This window comes from Sapajus apella, unplaced genomic scaffold (genome assembly GCF_009761245.1).
Source record: "Sapajus apella isolate SASKATOON/1434 unplaced genomic scaffold, GSC_monkey_1.0 scaffold105, whole genome shotgun sequence".
NCBI classification, from domain to species: Eukaryota; Metazoa; Chordata; class Mammalia; order Primates; family Cebidae; genus Sapajus; species Sapajus apella.
In genome coordinates, this window is record NW_022437045.1 from 5,692,167 (window position 1) to 5,708,275 (window position 16,109).

The 16,109-nt window shown below is 41.5% G+C and overlaps 1 protein-coding gene across 3 annotated transcripts in view; it reads right to left on the reverse strand.

The window, feature by feature from the left end:
- Positions 1-13,116, reverse strand: part of CCDC170 (coiled-coil domain containing 170) — a 113,616-nt gene extending 100,500 nt beyond the window's left edge. For 2 of the 3 annotated variants that reach the window (XM_032258814.1, XM_032258815.1), the window contains exon 1: positions 12,768-13,116. In XM_032258814.1, coding sequence (XP_032114705.1) covers positions 12,768-12,851 — 84 coding nt within the window. In that variant the 5' untranslated portion in view covers positions 12,852-13,116. The remainder of the gene's footprint in view (positions 1-12,767) is intronic. The other variant, XM_032258816.1, reaches the window with a different exon arrangement.
- Between the last annotated feature and the right edge of the window lie 2,993 nt (positions 13,117-16,109).

Sequence of the window (16,109 nt, forward strand, 5' to 3'; positions counted from 1 at the left end):
CAGGTTGGTCTCGAACTCCTGACCCATGATCTGCCCACTTTGGCCTCCCAAAGTGCTGGGATTACCGAGGTGAGTCGCTGTGCGCAGCCTCTTACTAACAATGTTATTGTCCCATATATGCCTACCTAAAAGTTGAAATGATCACCTTTCCCTAAATTGAATGATTTCCTGATGCTTGATATTACCCTCTGCAAAACTGTTGTAACAATGACTTGCATTTCCATGAGTAATGTTCAGCTCAAATAATTAATTTAATTTTAAATAACTCATAAATCTCTTTCCAATCACTTTTGGAAAGATGCATTCTTCTATGTTCATAACTGTACACATTCATAAATGTACAGATTGGATCTTGTTGATTTTAGAGCTTGTAATTTAATATAAAATTCTATGAAGCTTGAACATATCTGTCCAAGTTAGTAAGATAATTTCTTAGGCTGGACTCAAAGAAAGTCACAGGCAAATTAATTAACTTCAGATCCCACTTTAAGCAACCAACAGTTTTTTAGCATTTATGCAGGATCTATCTCCATGAGAGGTATTGGGTATAGCTGTGAAGAATAATGAATGCAAATTTGGGAACAATGTCACATATGGAATAGCCACTGAGAAAGGAATGTTGGAAACAACAGTTCCTGTTGACAACCAGATGAGACACTTTATTCATCATCATCCTTCATTCATAGATAGATAGATAGATAGATACATAGATACACAGATACATAGATATGATAGAGAGAGAGAACGAGGGAGAGTTCTTTCCACACATTCAAGATTTTAGAACTCTTCTCAAATGGGATTTTTTTCACTTCACTTATTATAAAACACTTGATGTATTTTATTTTAAAGTGAAAAATTTTCTAAGATGTAATATTTATTTTATTTTATTTTATTTTATTTTATTTTATTTTATTTTGAGATGGAGTTTTGCTCTTGTTGCCCAGGCTGGAGTACAATCTCAGCTCACCACAACCTCTGCCTCCCAGGTTCAAGCGATTCTCCTGCCTCCACCTCCCTAGTAGCTGGGATTATGGTCACGTGCCACCATGCCTAGCTAATTTTGTATTTTTAATAGGGACTGGGTTTCTCCATGTTGGTCAGGCTGGTCTCCAACTCCTGACTTCAGGTGATTGGCCCGCCTCGGCCTCCCAAACTGCTGGGATTACAGGTGTAAGCCACTTCACCTGGCTTATTTATTTATTTATTTGAGACAGAATCTCACTCTGTCACCCAGGCTAGAGTGCAGTGGTGCAATCTCAGCTCACTGCAACCTCCACCTCCTGAGTTCAAGCAATTCTCATGCCTAGTCTCCTGAGTAGCTGGGATTACAGGCACATGCTACCATGCCTGGCTAATTTTTGTTTTTTGTTTTTTAGTTTTTTTGAGACAGAGTTTCGCTCTTGTCACCCAGGCCGGAATACAATGGCATGATCTTGGCTCACTGCAACCTCTGCCTCCTGGGTTCAAGCAATTCTTCTGCCTCAGCCTCCCAAGTAGCTGGGACTACAAATGCCTGCCACTACGCCTGACTAATTTTGTATTTTTAGGAGAGGTGGGTTTTCACCATGCTGGCCAGGCTAGTCTCAAACTCCTGATCTCAGGTGATCCACCCACCTCAGCCTCCCAAAGTGCTGGGATTATAGGTATGAGCCACTGGGCCCAGCAGATATAATATTTTAGCTCATATGTTGGGTGGTGTCCTTCAAACCTTAATAAACTATTGATTTTAATTAGTTCCTCAGGAAGATCTCCCTTAAATAGACTTGAAATATAGTTAATCCCATCTTTCAGAAGAGCAATGCTCTAGTGCCACAACATTGTGGAACTAGGGAGACCGAAGACTGCTGGGTATCATTTCAATACTCAGCAGTTTCATATCAACCTATAGGAGAAGGAGAAAACCACTTTAAGATTGAATTTTCCATTATTTGTCACCTGGTAGTAACTCTTCCATTGTTAATATTTATCAATGTATTCTTTTTTATTTTTTTTTTTTCTTTTGAGACAGAATCTCATTCTGTAGCTCAGGCTGGAGTGCAGTGGCATGATCTCAACTCACCGCTATCCATGACCCCTGGTTCAAGCCATTGCCCTGCCTCAGCCTCCCGAGTACCTGGGATTACAGGCACACGCCCCCCCCATGCCCAGCTGATTTTTGTATTTTTAGTAGAGATGCGATTTTACCATGTTGGCCAAGATGGTCTCTATCTCTTGACTTCGTGACCCGCCCACATTGGCCTCCCAAAGTGCTGGGATTACAGGCGTGAGCCATCCTGCCTGGCAGAAAGATGATATTTTTCTGCTGTAGAGAGGAAGTAGCCTCTCCTGAGCTAAACTGAGTTGTTACCAAAAGTTTCCTTTTTGCTCACCTAAGTTACATAGTCTCTAAATTTATACTCATTACATACATAGTATCTATGCTTCAGGCATTCACCAAGATCTATCTATCATCAACTAAACACCTAAAGAAAACTGTCCATGGAGCACAGTGGCTCACACCTGTAATCCCAGCACTTTGGGAGGTGAGGCGGGTGGATCACCTGAGGTCAGAAATTTGAGACCAGCCTGACCAACATGGTGAAACCTCACCTCTGCTAAAAATAGAAAAATTAGCCAGGAGTGGTGGCACACACCTGTAATCCCAGCTCCTTGGGAGGCTGAGGCAGGAGAATTGCTTGAACTGGGGAGGTGGAGGTTGCAGTGAGCTGAGATTGCACAGCTGCACTGCAGCCTGGGTGACAGAGCAAGACGCCATCTCAGAGGGGGAAAAAAAGAAAGAAAAAAGGAAACTGTTATGTCAGGTTGAGAGAAAGTAACAGAAACAGGTTAGGCAGCCACTGCCTTGGGTTCTACAATTTAGAGTATCAGAAAGTTTATTCCTCTAGAGGAGTGACCTCTCTAAGGTACAATTTAATATACTTTTGCCTTTAGGGATAAACGTCATGAGAAATCTTCATATGAAGAAAGATTCGGTGATTAAAGATACTGTCCATTATGTCACATAATAATGATGCTTTATTTATATTTATTTATTTATTTTTAAGATAGAGTCTTGCTCTGTTGCCAGGCTGGAGTGCAGTGGCATGATCTCAGCTCACTGCAACCTCCACCTCCTAGGTTCAAGCGATTCTCATGCCTCAGCTTCCTGAGTAGCTGGGATTACAGGCATGCACCACCACTTCCAGCTAATTTTTTTTTTAAGAGACGAGGTTTCATCTATTGGCCAGGATGCTCTCGATCTCCTGACCTCGTGATCAGCCCATCTTGGCCTCCCAAAGTGCTGGGATTACAGGCATGAGCCAACACGCCCAGCCTATTTATTTATTTTTTTAGAGACAGGACTCACTCTGTCACCCAGGCTGGCATGCAGTGGTGCAATCACAGCTCACTGCAGTCTCAGACTCCTGGGCTCAAGCAATCCTCCCACCTCAGACTCCCAACCAGCTAGGACTACAGGTACATGCCACCACACCTGACTAATTATTGTCTTGCCTTGATGCCTGGGCTGGTCTTGAACTCCTGACCTCCAGCAATCCTTCCGCCTTAGCCTCTTAAAATGTTAGGATTTCAGGCATGAGCCACCTGACTGGGCATAATAACACTTTATATTTGTCTTGAAGGCCTTTGCCCTAAATGGGGAGGGTTGGGTGTGTGTTCTGAGTCCATGAGTGGGTATGCTAACTCTAGCAAAAGCTGAGTATTAGCTCAGGCTATTACAACAAAATAAATGTCCCGTTAAGCCACCCAGTCTATGGTATTTTGTAGCATTCCACAAACTGCCCTCTTTTTAAACACATCGCCTGGCGTGGTGGCTCATGCCTGTAATCTCAGCCCTTTGGGAGGCTGAGGCAGGTGGATCATCTGAGATCAGGAGTTCAAGACCTGCCTGAATGACATGGTGAAACCCCATTTCTGCTAAAAATACAAAAATTTTCTGGGCATCGTGGCACATGCCTGTAATCCCAGGTACTTGGGAGGCTGAGGCAGAATCGCTTGAACCCAGGAGGCAGAGGTTGCAGTGAGCCAAGATCGCACCACTGCACTCCAGCCTGGACAACAAGAGCAAGACTCTGTCTCAAAATAAATAAATAAATAAAAATCAAATAAACTTATCAAGCTCATTCCCACCCAAGGGCCTGGCACTGCTCTTGCTGTTTCTAAGACTATTCCATTTCATCATATTATCTTCTTGGGGAGCCAACCCTACCCCCTTAACCAGACTAGACATCACCCTTCACCCCATTCCATCTCCACCCTGTCAGTCTGCTTTATTTTCTTTTCAAAGTGCTTAACACTGTCTAAAATTACCTTGTCTATCTATTTGTTTACTTTTGTAAAATCTATTTCTCCTACTAGAATATAACTGTGATGAGAGGGACCATATCTAAAATAGCACCTGCTTGAAAATGCCCACTTACTTTAGAGTTGGTCAAGAAAAAAGTTCTTTATCTTCAGTGCCTATCAGAGTGCCTAAGACTCAATAAATGTTTGTCAAATGGGTGACTTATACACTGTGTGATTCATTAAGCAGAATGTTTATGATTCCCATTCCTTCCTGCGTTTTCATTTGTGCTTACTCCAAACATTCATAAGATTTCAACAACAAGAGTTCCTTTTCAGTATTCAACTATCCATTTCTTTTGGTCTGAAGTAGAAGAGACTTAGGGAAATGTGACAATTATAGTCAAGTCTTAAAATTGCTCCTTCTTGCACAGGCATTGAGGTTAGACTATGATGGCCGTAATATGCTGAAAAATGCATTTTTACGTGAAGCTAATAAAGAAGGGTCAAGAGGAAAAGTGTAAGGAAATTCAGTCAATGAAAAGGAAGTCATTTCAGTTACTCAGAAATATAATTCAGATATTTATTTTTTATTATTTTCTATTTCTTCTATTATTATTTTTTGAGATGGAGTCTGGCTCTGTCACCCAGGCTGAAGTGCTGTGGCACAATCTTGGCTCACTGCAACCTCCGCCTCCCAGGTTCAAGCAATTCTCTGCCTCAGCCTCCCAAGTAGCTGGGATTACAGGCACGTGCAACCACGCCCAGTATTTTTAGTAGAGACCGGGTTTGGCCAGGCTGGTCTTGAACTCCTGACCATGTGATCCACCCTTCTCAGCGAACCAAAGTGCTGGGATTACAGGTGTGAGCCACCGCACCCGTCCGGCAGATATTTATTTTTATGAGACTAACTCACTCCCCATGGCACTAATGAGGGAACTCAGATATTTATTGGTTGATTATTTATTAATTATTATTGTCATTATTATTTCTAGAGTCAAAGTCTTGCTCTTCACACAGCCTGGAGTGCAGTGGCACAATCATGGCTCACTGCAGTCTCAAAACTCCTGGGCTCAAACTGTCTTCCAGCTTCAGTATCCTGAGTTGCTGGGATTACAGATGTGAGTCACCATGCCTCGTTTAGAGAGTTATTTTTATAAGCAATATTTAAAATATTTTCTTCAAACAATAGCTAAACATGTACATACATAAGCTATCAGCAATAGCTGTGCTGGTGTCAGCAAAAGAGTGAGGTGCTACTGGTCTGCCTCAGCAATGCCTTTGAACTTCTCTGCCTCAGATCAAAGCCACCAAAGCACCAATTTCAAAAGAAAGAAAGTTGGAAGCAAAACAAAGAAATAAGGAAACCTTGGGTAAAAGAGCATACAGTAAATAATTCCTGGCTCAGCAAATGTTACTCCCTTTTTCAATTAAAAAAAAATTAAGTTGTCCTTGAACATGGAAAAAAGTAAGTCTCTATAATTATTAGTTAATTCAAGTACAAACCAAGGAGTATTCACTATTGTTTAAAATACACTACACATTATATTTGGTAACAGTAAGTAAATATGCAAGCAGTCTCTTTAAAATATGCACACAAAAAAGTGACTCTGTCTGGCATTCAAAAACTCTCTCCTACCTGTTCTTTGAAGATTTTATCTCATGCTGCACACTAGCGCCAGGTGGTCAAAGAATAGATATCGTGAGAAACTAAATGTTAAAGTTAAAATAAAGTTGCATGTGTAAACGAATTAATTGGTTATCATTTATTTTTTAAGACTTTTTATTCTGAAATAATTTGTAATCACAAAAAAGTTACAAAACAGCTTCCATATGCCCTCTAGCCTGTTTCCTCTAATGGTAATGACTTATACAACTGAGGTAAAGTTATTAAAACCAAGAAACTGACATTGTTACAATACTAGTAACTAAGTAATAGACAATATTCCAACGTAATCAGTTTTTTTCACAAATGTTCTTTTTCTAGCCCAGAAGCCATTTAGTTTTCATTTTTCCTTAGCCGCCCCAAATCCTGACATTGACACTTTTGAAGAGTCCTGGTCAACATATTGTAGAATGTTCTTCAAGGTTAGTTTGTCTAATTTGCTCATAATTAGTCATCATTTTTAATAGCATAAAGCCTTTTTACTTAAAACAAAGGGAAAACATTTAATTACTCATCTAATTCACCTCCTACAAATAGAATACAATTAATAAGCTTTTGTCTGGTTTACTATTTCATAAACTAAAGGCATTTATTCCCTTGGGTAATTGGGGGTAAAAAATCATGTCAATTTTTATAGCCATATCCCAAATACTTTTCGTATTTTTATTCTTCATAGTGACTTAACCGAATTTGCGTTTTAGCACTTTTAGCAACTCTCTTACCAAATTTTTGTCTGGTTGATCTACCAAACACTAAGAGATATGTTTAAATGTTCTTTTTGGTTGTGGATTTGTCTATTTGTCCTTATGGATTTTTGCTTCTGGCTATTTTTGTTTTTCTATTTTGATGCTGTGTTATTAGAAACATATACATTTACATTGTTACAACTACCTGATGAATGAAATTTTTATCATTATTTAGTGACTCTCTTTACCTCTAGTAATACTTTTCTTGCCTTAAAGTATTTTGCATGATATTAATATAGCCAACCAATTTTACTTTTGTTGTTATATGCCTGATATACATTTTTATACACTTTCGCTTTCAGTCTTCCCATATCTTCTTGTTTAGATGTGTCTTTCATAAATAGCATTTTCTTTTTTCTTTTTTTAATATTTAGATTTTTTTAAATGCAATATGACTGTTTTTTAGTTAACTAAGCATTTTGTCCAAATATATTTATCATAATTACTAATGTGTTTGTATTTCTTTCAGCTAACATTTGTGTTTTCTTTTTTCCCTATTCCTTCTGTTTCTTTTTCTCTATATTCTCTTTTTGGGGATGGGGGGTGGAGGTTGGTTTTCTTTCTATCTAGAGAAGGTTTCTGACTTAAGTTCATATGAAGACATGTGATTAGAGTCAGATCTCTTCTTAAACTTGATTTTGAGAAAAAGGAGAACAACAACAAAAAAAATAAAACAGAGCAAACCAGAAGAGGGAAGAAATGGTTTTTTTAAAAATGGGAATAGATACTACCTCATAACCTCATACCCATTATAAAAGGCCACAATAGAAGAAAGAAACACACAGAAAATAATGAATGTGGAGACATAAAAACCTCTGTGCATTGCTGGTGAGAATGTAAGATGTGTGCAGCCACTATGGAAACAGTATGGCAGTTCCTCAAAAAATTAATAGTAGAATTACCATAGGATCTAGCAATTTCACTTCTGGGTATATATCCCCAAAAATTGAAAGCAGGGTCTCGAAGAGATACTGGTTCACTCATGTTCATAGGAGCATTATTTACAACAGCCAAAAGATAGAAACAACACAAGTGTGCAGAGACAGACGAATGGATGAACAGAACACGGTATGTGCATACAATGGAATACATGTCAGGCTTAAAAAGGAAGGAAATTCTGACACATGCTACAACACCAGAACACGTTGAGAACATTATGCTAAGTGAAATAAGCCAGTCATTAAAGGACAAATACAGTATGATTCCGCTTATACAGAGTTCTTGGAATAGTCAACTTCATAGAGAAAGAAAGTAGGATGGTGGCTGTTGGGAGCTGCGGGGAGGAGGGAATGGGAAGTTATTGCTTAATGAGTACACAGTTTCAGTTTTGTAAGATGAGCAAAGTTTTGGAGATGATGGCAGCTATGGCTGCACAACGATGTCAATGTACTTAATGCCACAAAACTGTGCATGTGTATGTTACAAGTATTTTATTTTATTTTATTTTATTTTGAGATGGAGTTTTGATCTTGTTGCCCAGGCTGGAGTGCAACGGTGAGAAGTTGCTTGTTGCAACCTCCGCCTCCCGATTCTCCTGCCTCAGCCTCCCAAGTAGTCGGGATTACAGGAGTGCACCACCACACCTGGCTAATTTTGTATTTTTAGTAGAGACAGGGTTTCTCCATGTTGGTCAGGTTGGTCTCGAACTCCCAATTTCAGGTGATCCGCCCACCTCAGCCTCCCAAAGTTCTGGGATTACAGGCGTAGCCACCGCACCCGGTTGTGTTACATGTATTTTATATGAGATTTTTCTTAAGTAGAAATGATGGAAAAGGAAAACAGACTTTAATTCCTTTATAAATAGATATGACCAGCTCTAAGTCCTTTGCTTTGAGGCACTCTAGCTGCTGATAGAGTGTGTTGCTATTTACATTTGCTTCTCATAACAATTCTATAGACAGTTACTCTAATTAACCCTTGTTTTACAGAGAAGAAAGACACGCTCAAATTCCCCACAATGGTATCTACTGGAGCTGTAACTTTGATTCAGGTTTTCTGGGTATGGGAAAACACTGACATTGCAAGATGGCCTGTAAGCCGTAATATGTCTGTGGCTTCTGACTGGTGTCAGGGGATTTGGAATCCAAGCATCTTCCTCAAAACTATTGCTATAGCTTTTGGCTGATTGATATCTTATTTTATAATTTGGTCCCTTTTTTTTTTTTTTTTTTTGGAGACAGTGTCTCACCCTGTCACCCAGACTGGAGTGCAGTGGTGTGATGTCGGCTCACTCCAACCTCTGCCTCCCAGGTTCAAGCAATTCTCCTGCCTCAGCCTCCCCAGTAGCTGGTATTACAGGCACCTGCCACCATGCCTGGCTAACTTTTGTATTTTTAGTAGAGACGGGGTTTCACCATGTTGGCCAGGCTGGTCTTGAACTCCCGACCTCAAATAATCCTCCTGCCTCAGCTTCCCAAAGTGCTGGGATTACAGGCATGAGCCACTGCATCCAGCACATTTTTCACTGGGTAGCATTATTTTAAATGCATGACAAAGTTATGCAGTCTTACTGAAAGATATGTTCGTAAATTTCCTCTAAAGCATATCTCTTTCCTTCATGTTTGGGCTGCTCCAGTCTTCACCTCTCATAATATTTGCTGTTAGTATTTGTCACATTTCCCATCCCAGTGAGGCTCTGCTGGGGATCTCATTATAGGTAAATCCAACTTGAGAAGAGTCCCACATTAAATCTGAGTGCCAATGAAAGAGTAATCTTTCAGCTAACGCCCTTTTTGGCCTTAGCCCACCCGCACCCAAGTGAAAAAAAAAAAAAGAAAAGAAAGAGTAATTTTTCTATGTGTCTGTTTCTCTTGATTGTAAACTCTTTCTTTATTTTTATTTTTTATTTTTGAGACAGGGCCTTGTTCTGCTGCCCAGGCTGGAGTGCAGTGGTGCAATCAAGGCTCACAGCAGCCTCAACTTCCTGGGCTCAAGTGATCCTCCCACCTCAGCCTCCCAAGTAGTTAGGACTACAGTCCATGCCTGGGTACTTTTTGTGTTTTTTGTAGAGACGGGATTTTGCCGTGTTGCCCAGCCTGGTCTTGAACTCTTGGGCTCAAGCAATCCACCCACCTCTGCCTCCCAAAGTGCATTGTAAACTGTCAATTCTTCATTATGAGTCAGGTCAGTCTCCAATTCTTTTTTGTATCCTCTGTCCCTCCTATAGATTCTCAAAAATCTGATTATTGAGATGGTGGCTGAAGTATTGATGGAAGCATTGGTGATGATGGTAGGCGTAGGTGCAGTGGTGTTGATACCAAAGCAAATTTCAAAAGTCGCAAAGAATAACAATAGCTAATATTGAGATGCTCTTATTCTGTCAGACACTCTCTTGGGTGCATTTTATTAATTAACTATGAAATGCTGAAACAACATTATGTGAAAAGTTTTATGATTCCATGTTTTAGATGAAAAAACGAAAATTCCGATACATTAATTGTTTTGACCAAAGTGTCACAGATTAGTGGTATAATCAGGATTGTTTGAATCTAGTTTTGAGTCTAAAGCTAGTCTCTCCATCTCTACAATATTCTACTTTTCCAGAAAGCTGCAGACTATCACTGCTTTGTAATTTAATGTTTTTCAGTGCAGCATGGTAGGAAAAGCGCAAAGCTTTTGAAAGAAAGATACAAGTCCCTGCTCCATCATTTCTAATCAAGTAAGCTATTTCCTCATCTTATATAGTGAGAAACTTCTGCCCTACTAATATAAATAAGAATCTCACAGATGAAGTATTTTGTAAACTGAACATTTCATGCTAATAAATGCTGCCTTTTCTGCAGCTACTTTTGTTCTTAATAAAATTTAGTTCTTTTGAGCCATTTAAAATCTCAAGCTTGATGGATATTTTCCTTCTGTAGGTAGTGCTTACAGAAATAATGCTAAAAAATACTCTATCTGAATCAGTATTACTCAACTAATATGATTACTTATTTATTGCTAAACGGGAAAAACCTGGCAGATGCCACCAGTTGGGGACATCACCAATAATGGGACAAGCTGACATGCCTCTCCTGATGTGATACACTGAGACATAACATCTCTTGTGTCATTACTCCAAAATCTAATCATGAAGAACAATCAGAGAAACTTATTCTATAAAACAAATGACCTGGACTCTGCAAAAATGCAGTATTATCAAAGACAAAAACAAGCAAACAAAAAGGCGAAGAACTTTCCAGGTTTGAAGAGACTGGAGACATAACTAAATACAATGTGTGATCCTGGAATGGGAAAAAAATTTACCATAAATGGCATAATTGGGACAACTGGCAGAATTTTAGTAGACTGTGTACATTAAATAATATTATTGTCACAATGCTAAATATCTTGATTTTGATCACTGTATGCTGGTTAGAGGATGCCCTTATTCTTAGGAGATAACACACCAGAGAATTTACAGATGAAAGGTCACAGTGGACCAGGCATGGTAGTGCACCTCTGTAATCCCAGCACTTTGGGAGACTGAGGCAGGTGGATCGCTTGAGCTCAGGAGTTTGAGACCAGCCTGAGCAACACAATAAAATTCCACCTCTGCAAAGAATACAAAAATTATCCAGGCATGGTGGCATGCCTGTAGTCCCAGCTACTCAGGAGATTGAGGTGAGAGGATCGTTTGAGCTGGGGGGAGTCAATAGGCTGTGGCGAGCCAAGATCGTGCCACTACACTCCAACCTGGATGACAGAGTAAGACCCTGTCTCAAAAAAAGAAGAAAGAAAGAAAAGGAGGGAGGGAGAGAAAGAGGGAGAAAAAAAAGGAGAGAGACAGAGAGGGAAAGAAAGAAAAGGAAGAAAGGGAAGAAGGAGGGGAGGGAGAGAGGGAGGGAGGAAGGAAGGAAGGGTCATGATGGCTGTAATGTACCCTCAATGGGCTCACCAAAAAAAATATAAATAATATAAAAATACTATATATGTATGGGCTAAGACACCACATTGGGATAAAAATTAAAGCCAAATATGAAAATGTCAGATGAAAGCAAAAACATCTAGTAACTGACCTCTGACTTAGAAAGAAAAAATTGTCTTATTTGCACATAGTGGTACTAATTTTCCAAAAATATGCCAGGAATCAGAGAAATCTAAATACAGATTAGATGTAAGGCAACAATCAAAGCAGCTGAATATTAGAAGCATTCGAATAGCACGTTGGAGAATCCAAACCGTGTTTTGAATCCACTGCATCCCCCAGGGATATCTTACGGTCAATACACAGCATGGTAGGAAAAGTTTCCAAAACTTTGGAAAGACGATGTTAGGTCCCTGCTCCATCATTTGCTAATTGGGTGAACTATTTGCTGTTAGCAGTTGAGCTGAACACAATTTCCGCAGCTTTGGCAACTACTCCCGACACACAGGATGCCTGGTGGGCCCTGAGGCCAGAGCCAAAGGGGGATACCTAAACCAGGCTCAGCCAGCCAGATCTTCTTGTGCGCCCGAGTGTGCATGTGCCCGTGTTCGTGTGTGTGTCCGCGTTCGCGTGTGTGCACGCGCATCTGTGTGTGCGCGCATGTTCGTGTGTGTGTGTGCGCGCGCCCGCTGGCACATCTAATACCTGAAAGTCCCCAATGCCTAAGTAACTCCCGGGAGTGAATGAGTAGGTGCATCCAGCCACAACCGAATAATCGATGTTTCTGGATTAGTTCGCAACGAAAGGGCCAGCGACTCTGCTCCGGGCTGGCCCTCTTCCTACCATAACAGATTTTCCAGAAATTGCTCCGAAGCACACCTCAATAGCTAAGCAGGGAAAGTTAAATGAAGGAATTCTTTGCTCCTAGGGGTCGCGGGGAGGAACTGCCCGGCCACAATGTCTTTCGAATTTCACCAGTTTCCATGGTCAGAGAAGCAGCGTGGCGCAACTTAAAATTCAGACGCACTCCGCAAACTCCGGTCCTGCCCATCCCCTCCTGAAATCAGCGCCCTGGCAGTCCCAGGCCACCGCCACGCGGGCACAGAGCTGCTCCTATTCTGCCCAAGCCTCCGGGAGGAAAAGGGTACAAATCAGGGGCGCCTCGGCCCCTCTGGGGTCGTCTATCCCCGGGGCCATCCCCGTGCGCGGCCGGCGGCTGGAACCGTACCTCGGGCGCGGGCGAAGCGGCACCCAGCGCGGTGTGGCTGGTGGAGTCCAGCCTCCTGGAGCCGGAGGAGCGGCCGCGGCTCATGCTGGCAGGAGCCCTGGGGCGCGCTCGGACCCGGACCCGGCCATGAGCGAGGTGGCAGTGCAGGGAGCCGGCGGGTGGCGCGGGCGTCTCCTCGGGCAACCGGTAAACACCGCGGGGACGCGGCGGCGCCTGGATGCGCGCCAATAGGGTGGCCCAGCCTCTGGAGGCCAGAGTGGACCCCGAGCCCCACGAGCCTGTTCTCCGTGGCGAGGGCCTGCAGCTGAGCGGCCGACGCTGCCAGGGCGACCTTGGGCAGTCGGAGGGGATGGGAGTCGGTCCTCCCGGTGGGACTCCGCGGTGAGCGCAATTCCAAGCCTCATCCTTAAGTCAGGGATAAATGCAGCCAGTGGTCAGTGTAAACGGTGCTGGAGCGAGTGAGGCTTAGGCGCCTCCACAAGGGTGAACGGAGCATTTATTTAGCACCCACTGTATGCAAATACGTCTGCCAGTGGAGCGTGCAACCTGTGTAGGTCCAGGTCCTGCGCTTGGTTTAATATTCTGCTGTCCCAGTCTTGACGTTTTTAGGAAGTTTTGAACAAGGGGTCCTGCATTTTCATTCTGTACCGGGCTCCGCAAATTATGTAGCCTGCCCTGGTGTGCGTTTTTTCATTTCACCTTCTCAACAACCCTGCCAGGATATATGGGTACTAGTAATAGCAGTGTTAGTAACAGCCACGGCTTCTCGTTATGAAATACATGTGCTCTTCCATGCTCTAAGTGCTTTCCGCGAATAATCTCCTTAAATGAAACAAGTTTATTATTATTATTATTATTTAAGATGGAGTCTCACTCTGTCACCCAGGCTGGAGTGCAGTGGCACCACACCCAACCTGCAAGACCCTATCCCTACAAAATGTTTTAAAAAGAAAATTAGCCAGACATGGTGGTGCACACCTGTAATCTTGCTACTCAGAAGGCTAAGGTGGGGCCTGGAAAGGTGGCTTACACCTGTAATCCCAGCACTTTGGGAGGCCTAGGCAGGTGGAACACCTGAGGTCAGGAGTTCAAGACCAGCTTGGCCAACATAGCGAAACCCCATCTCCATTAAAAATACAAAAATTAGGCAGGCGTGGTGGTACACACCTGTAATCCCAGCCACTTGGGAGGTTGAGGCAGGAGAATCGCTTGAACCTGGGAGGTGGAGGTTGCACTGAGCCAACATGGCACCACTGCACTCCAGCCTGGACGACAGAGCAAAACCCTGTCTCTAAAGACAAAACAAAAAGACAAAAGCAGAGCTATGGCAGCTTTTCTTGGATTCTATCAATCATCCTACATGCATTCATAACATCTCTGAGGATTTCTTCATCTGGACAATGGATTTTGATCTTACAGTAATTTTGCCGTATGTGAAATCCAGAATCATCTCAAGGCTTTCACTTAATGCACCATTAAAGAAATCATTCTTAATAAAAACTTAGGCTTTCAGAAATCTCCTATTAATAGTATAATTTTGGAGTGAACACATTTTCAAGTTGCAGTTTTTCCATGCAGTAGAACCACTACAAACTTGTTAAATTTTCAATGAACCAACCCTGCCAGAGGAAACAAAATTGATAAAAACTCAAGACACCTGGAAGAGAACCAGGTGGAAATCCTTCTCCATTAACTCTAACCCAATTGTTTTAGAATCCCATGTCATAAAGTCTAATTCTGGTCACTTGGGTCAACCTCGTATCTCTTATTCATGAGAATAGAAGATATAAATTTGCACAGTCTTTAAAAATCAGCATGACACAGATTTTTCTGTGTATAAAACAATGTGATTTTGTGGGAACTGGAGGCAGAAAAAGTACTTGGCTCAGCCCTCCCCAGATGCCTTTGAGATTTCTGGGATGTCAAGATACAAGCCAAGTGCCTTTTCAAGCAGCATTTGATGACGTGATGACGTCAAAGAAGTTGAGTTGGGGGGACCCTGAGGGCTGGACCTTGGAGAAGATGATGATTTGGACCAGCTGGGACCAAGGTGCTAGAACATTTCAGGCTGGGAGTTGGGGATGTGGGTTTCTAGGTCTGATAATAGTTTAAGCAAAGGAGGGAAGAAAAATATGTACAAATAAATTCCAGTCCAGACCTCTCACAAAACCCAGTGTGTGGGCAGCACATGTGGTCCACAGTACCTCAGTGCAGACCTCTGGCTTGGAGTTTTCTTGTGGTGTCATAAGTTTAGAACTCTGGTTTCCTCCTTTTACTTGTTTGCTTGTTTGTTTTACAGATGTACATGTTTCTCATAGGAAAATTTGTAATATGATAACTTTTGGAGCTTTTTGACTTCCGTTTAAAAACTTGCCACTGAAATCACTCCTGTGACATTTTAATTGTCTAAAGGTTGTTTAAGAGTGGGCTTCATTTAAGTATTTTCCTAAACACTTGCTATGATCTAAATGTTGGTACTCCCCTCCCCAAATTCATTTGTTGGAACCTAATACCCATTGTGATAGTGTTAAGAAGTGCAGCCCAGCCGGGCACGGTGGCTCACGCCTGTACTCCCAGCACTTTGGGAGGCTGAGGCTGGTAGATCACCTGAGGTCAGGAGTTCGAGACCAGCCTGGCCAACAGGGCAAAACCCCATCTCTACTAAAATTACAAAAATTAGCTGGACATGGTGGTGCACCTGTAATCCCAGCTACTCAGGAGGCTGAGGCGGAAGAATTGCTTAAACCCAGGAGGCAGAGGTTGCAGTAAGCTGAGGTTGTGCCATTGCACTCTAGCCTGGCTGACAAGCGAAACTCCATTTAAAAAAAAGAAAAACAAGAAGTGGGATCTTTGAGAAATGATTAAGTCATGGGGGATGCACCATCATGAATGAGATTAGCCCTTATAAAAGTGGTTCAGATTTGTTAAAGGATACAAAATGACAGCTAAACAGGAGGTTTAGTGTTCCATACCACCATATGATGACTACTGTTAACTATAATATATTACATAGTTTCAAATAGCTAGAAGGAGGATATTGAATGTTCCTAACACAAAAAAATATAAAATGTTTGAGATGATGGCTCTGCTAATTATCCTGATCATTATTCATTATTTGTATCAAAACTTCAGTATGGATCCCATACATTATATAATTATATGTCAATTTAAAAAACATTAAAATTTTTAAATGAAAAAATTTTCAAAAGCAAAATTATTTCTTTAAAAAGACATATGTATATATGTATGTTATTATTTACCTTAATAATGAAACAGAAGGTCTTTGAGTTGTTTATTTTTTATTATTATTATTTTAACATTTTTAAACTTTAAAAAAGTGGC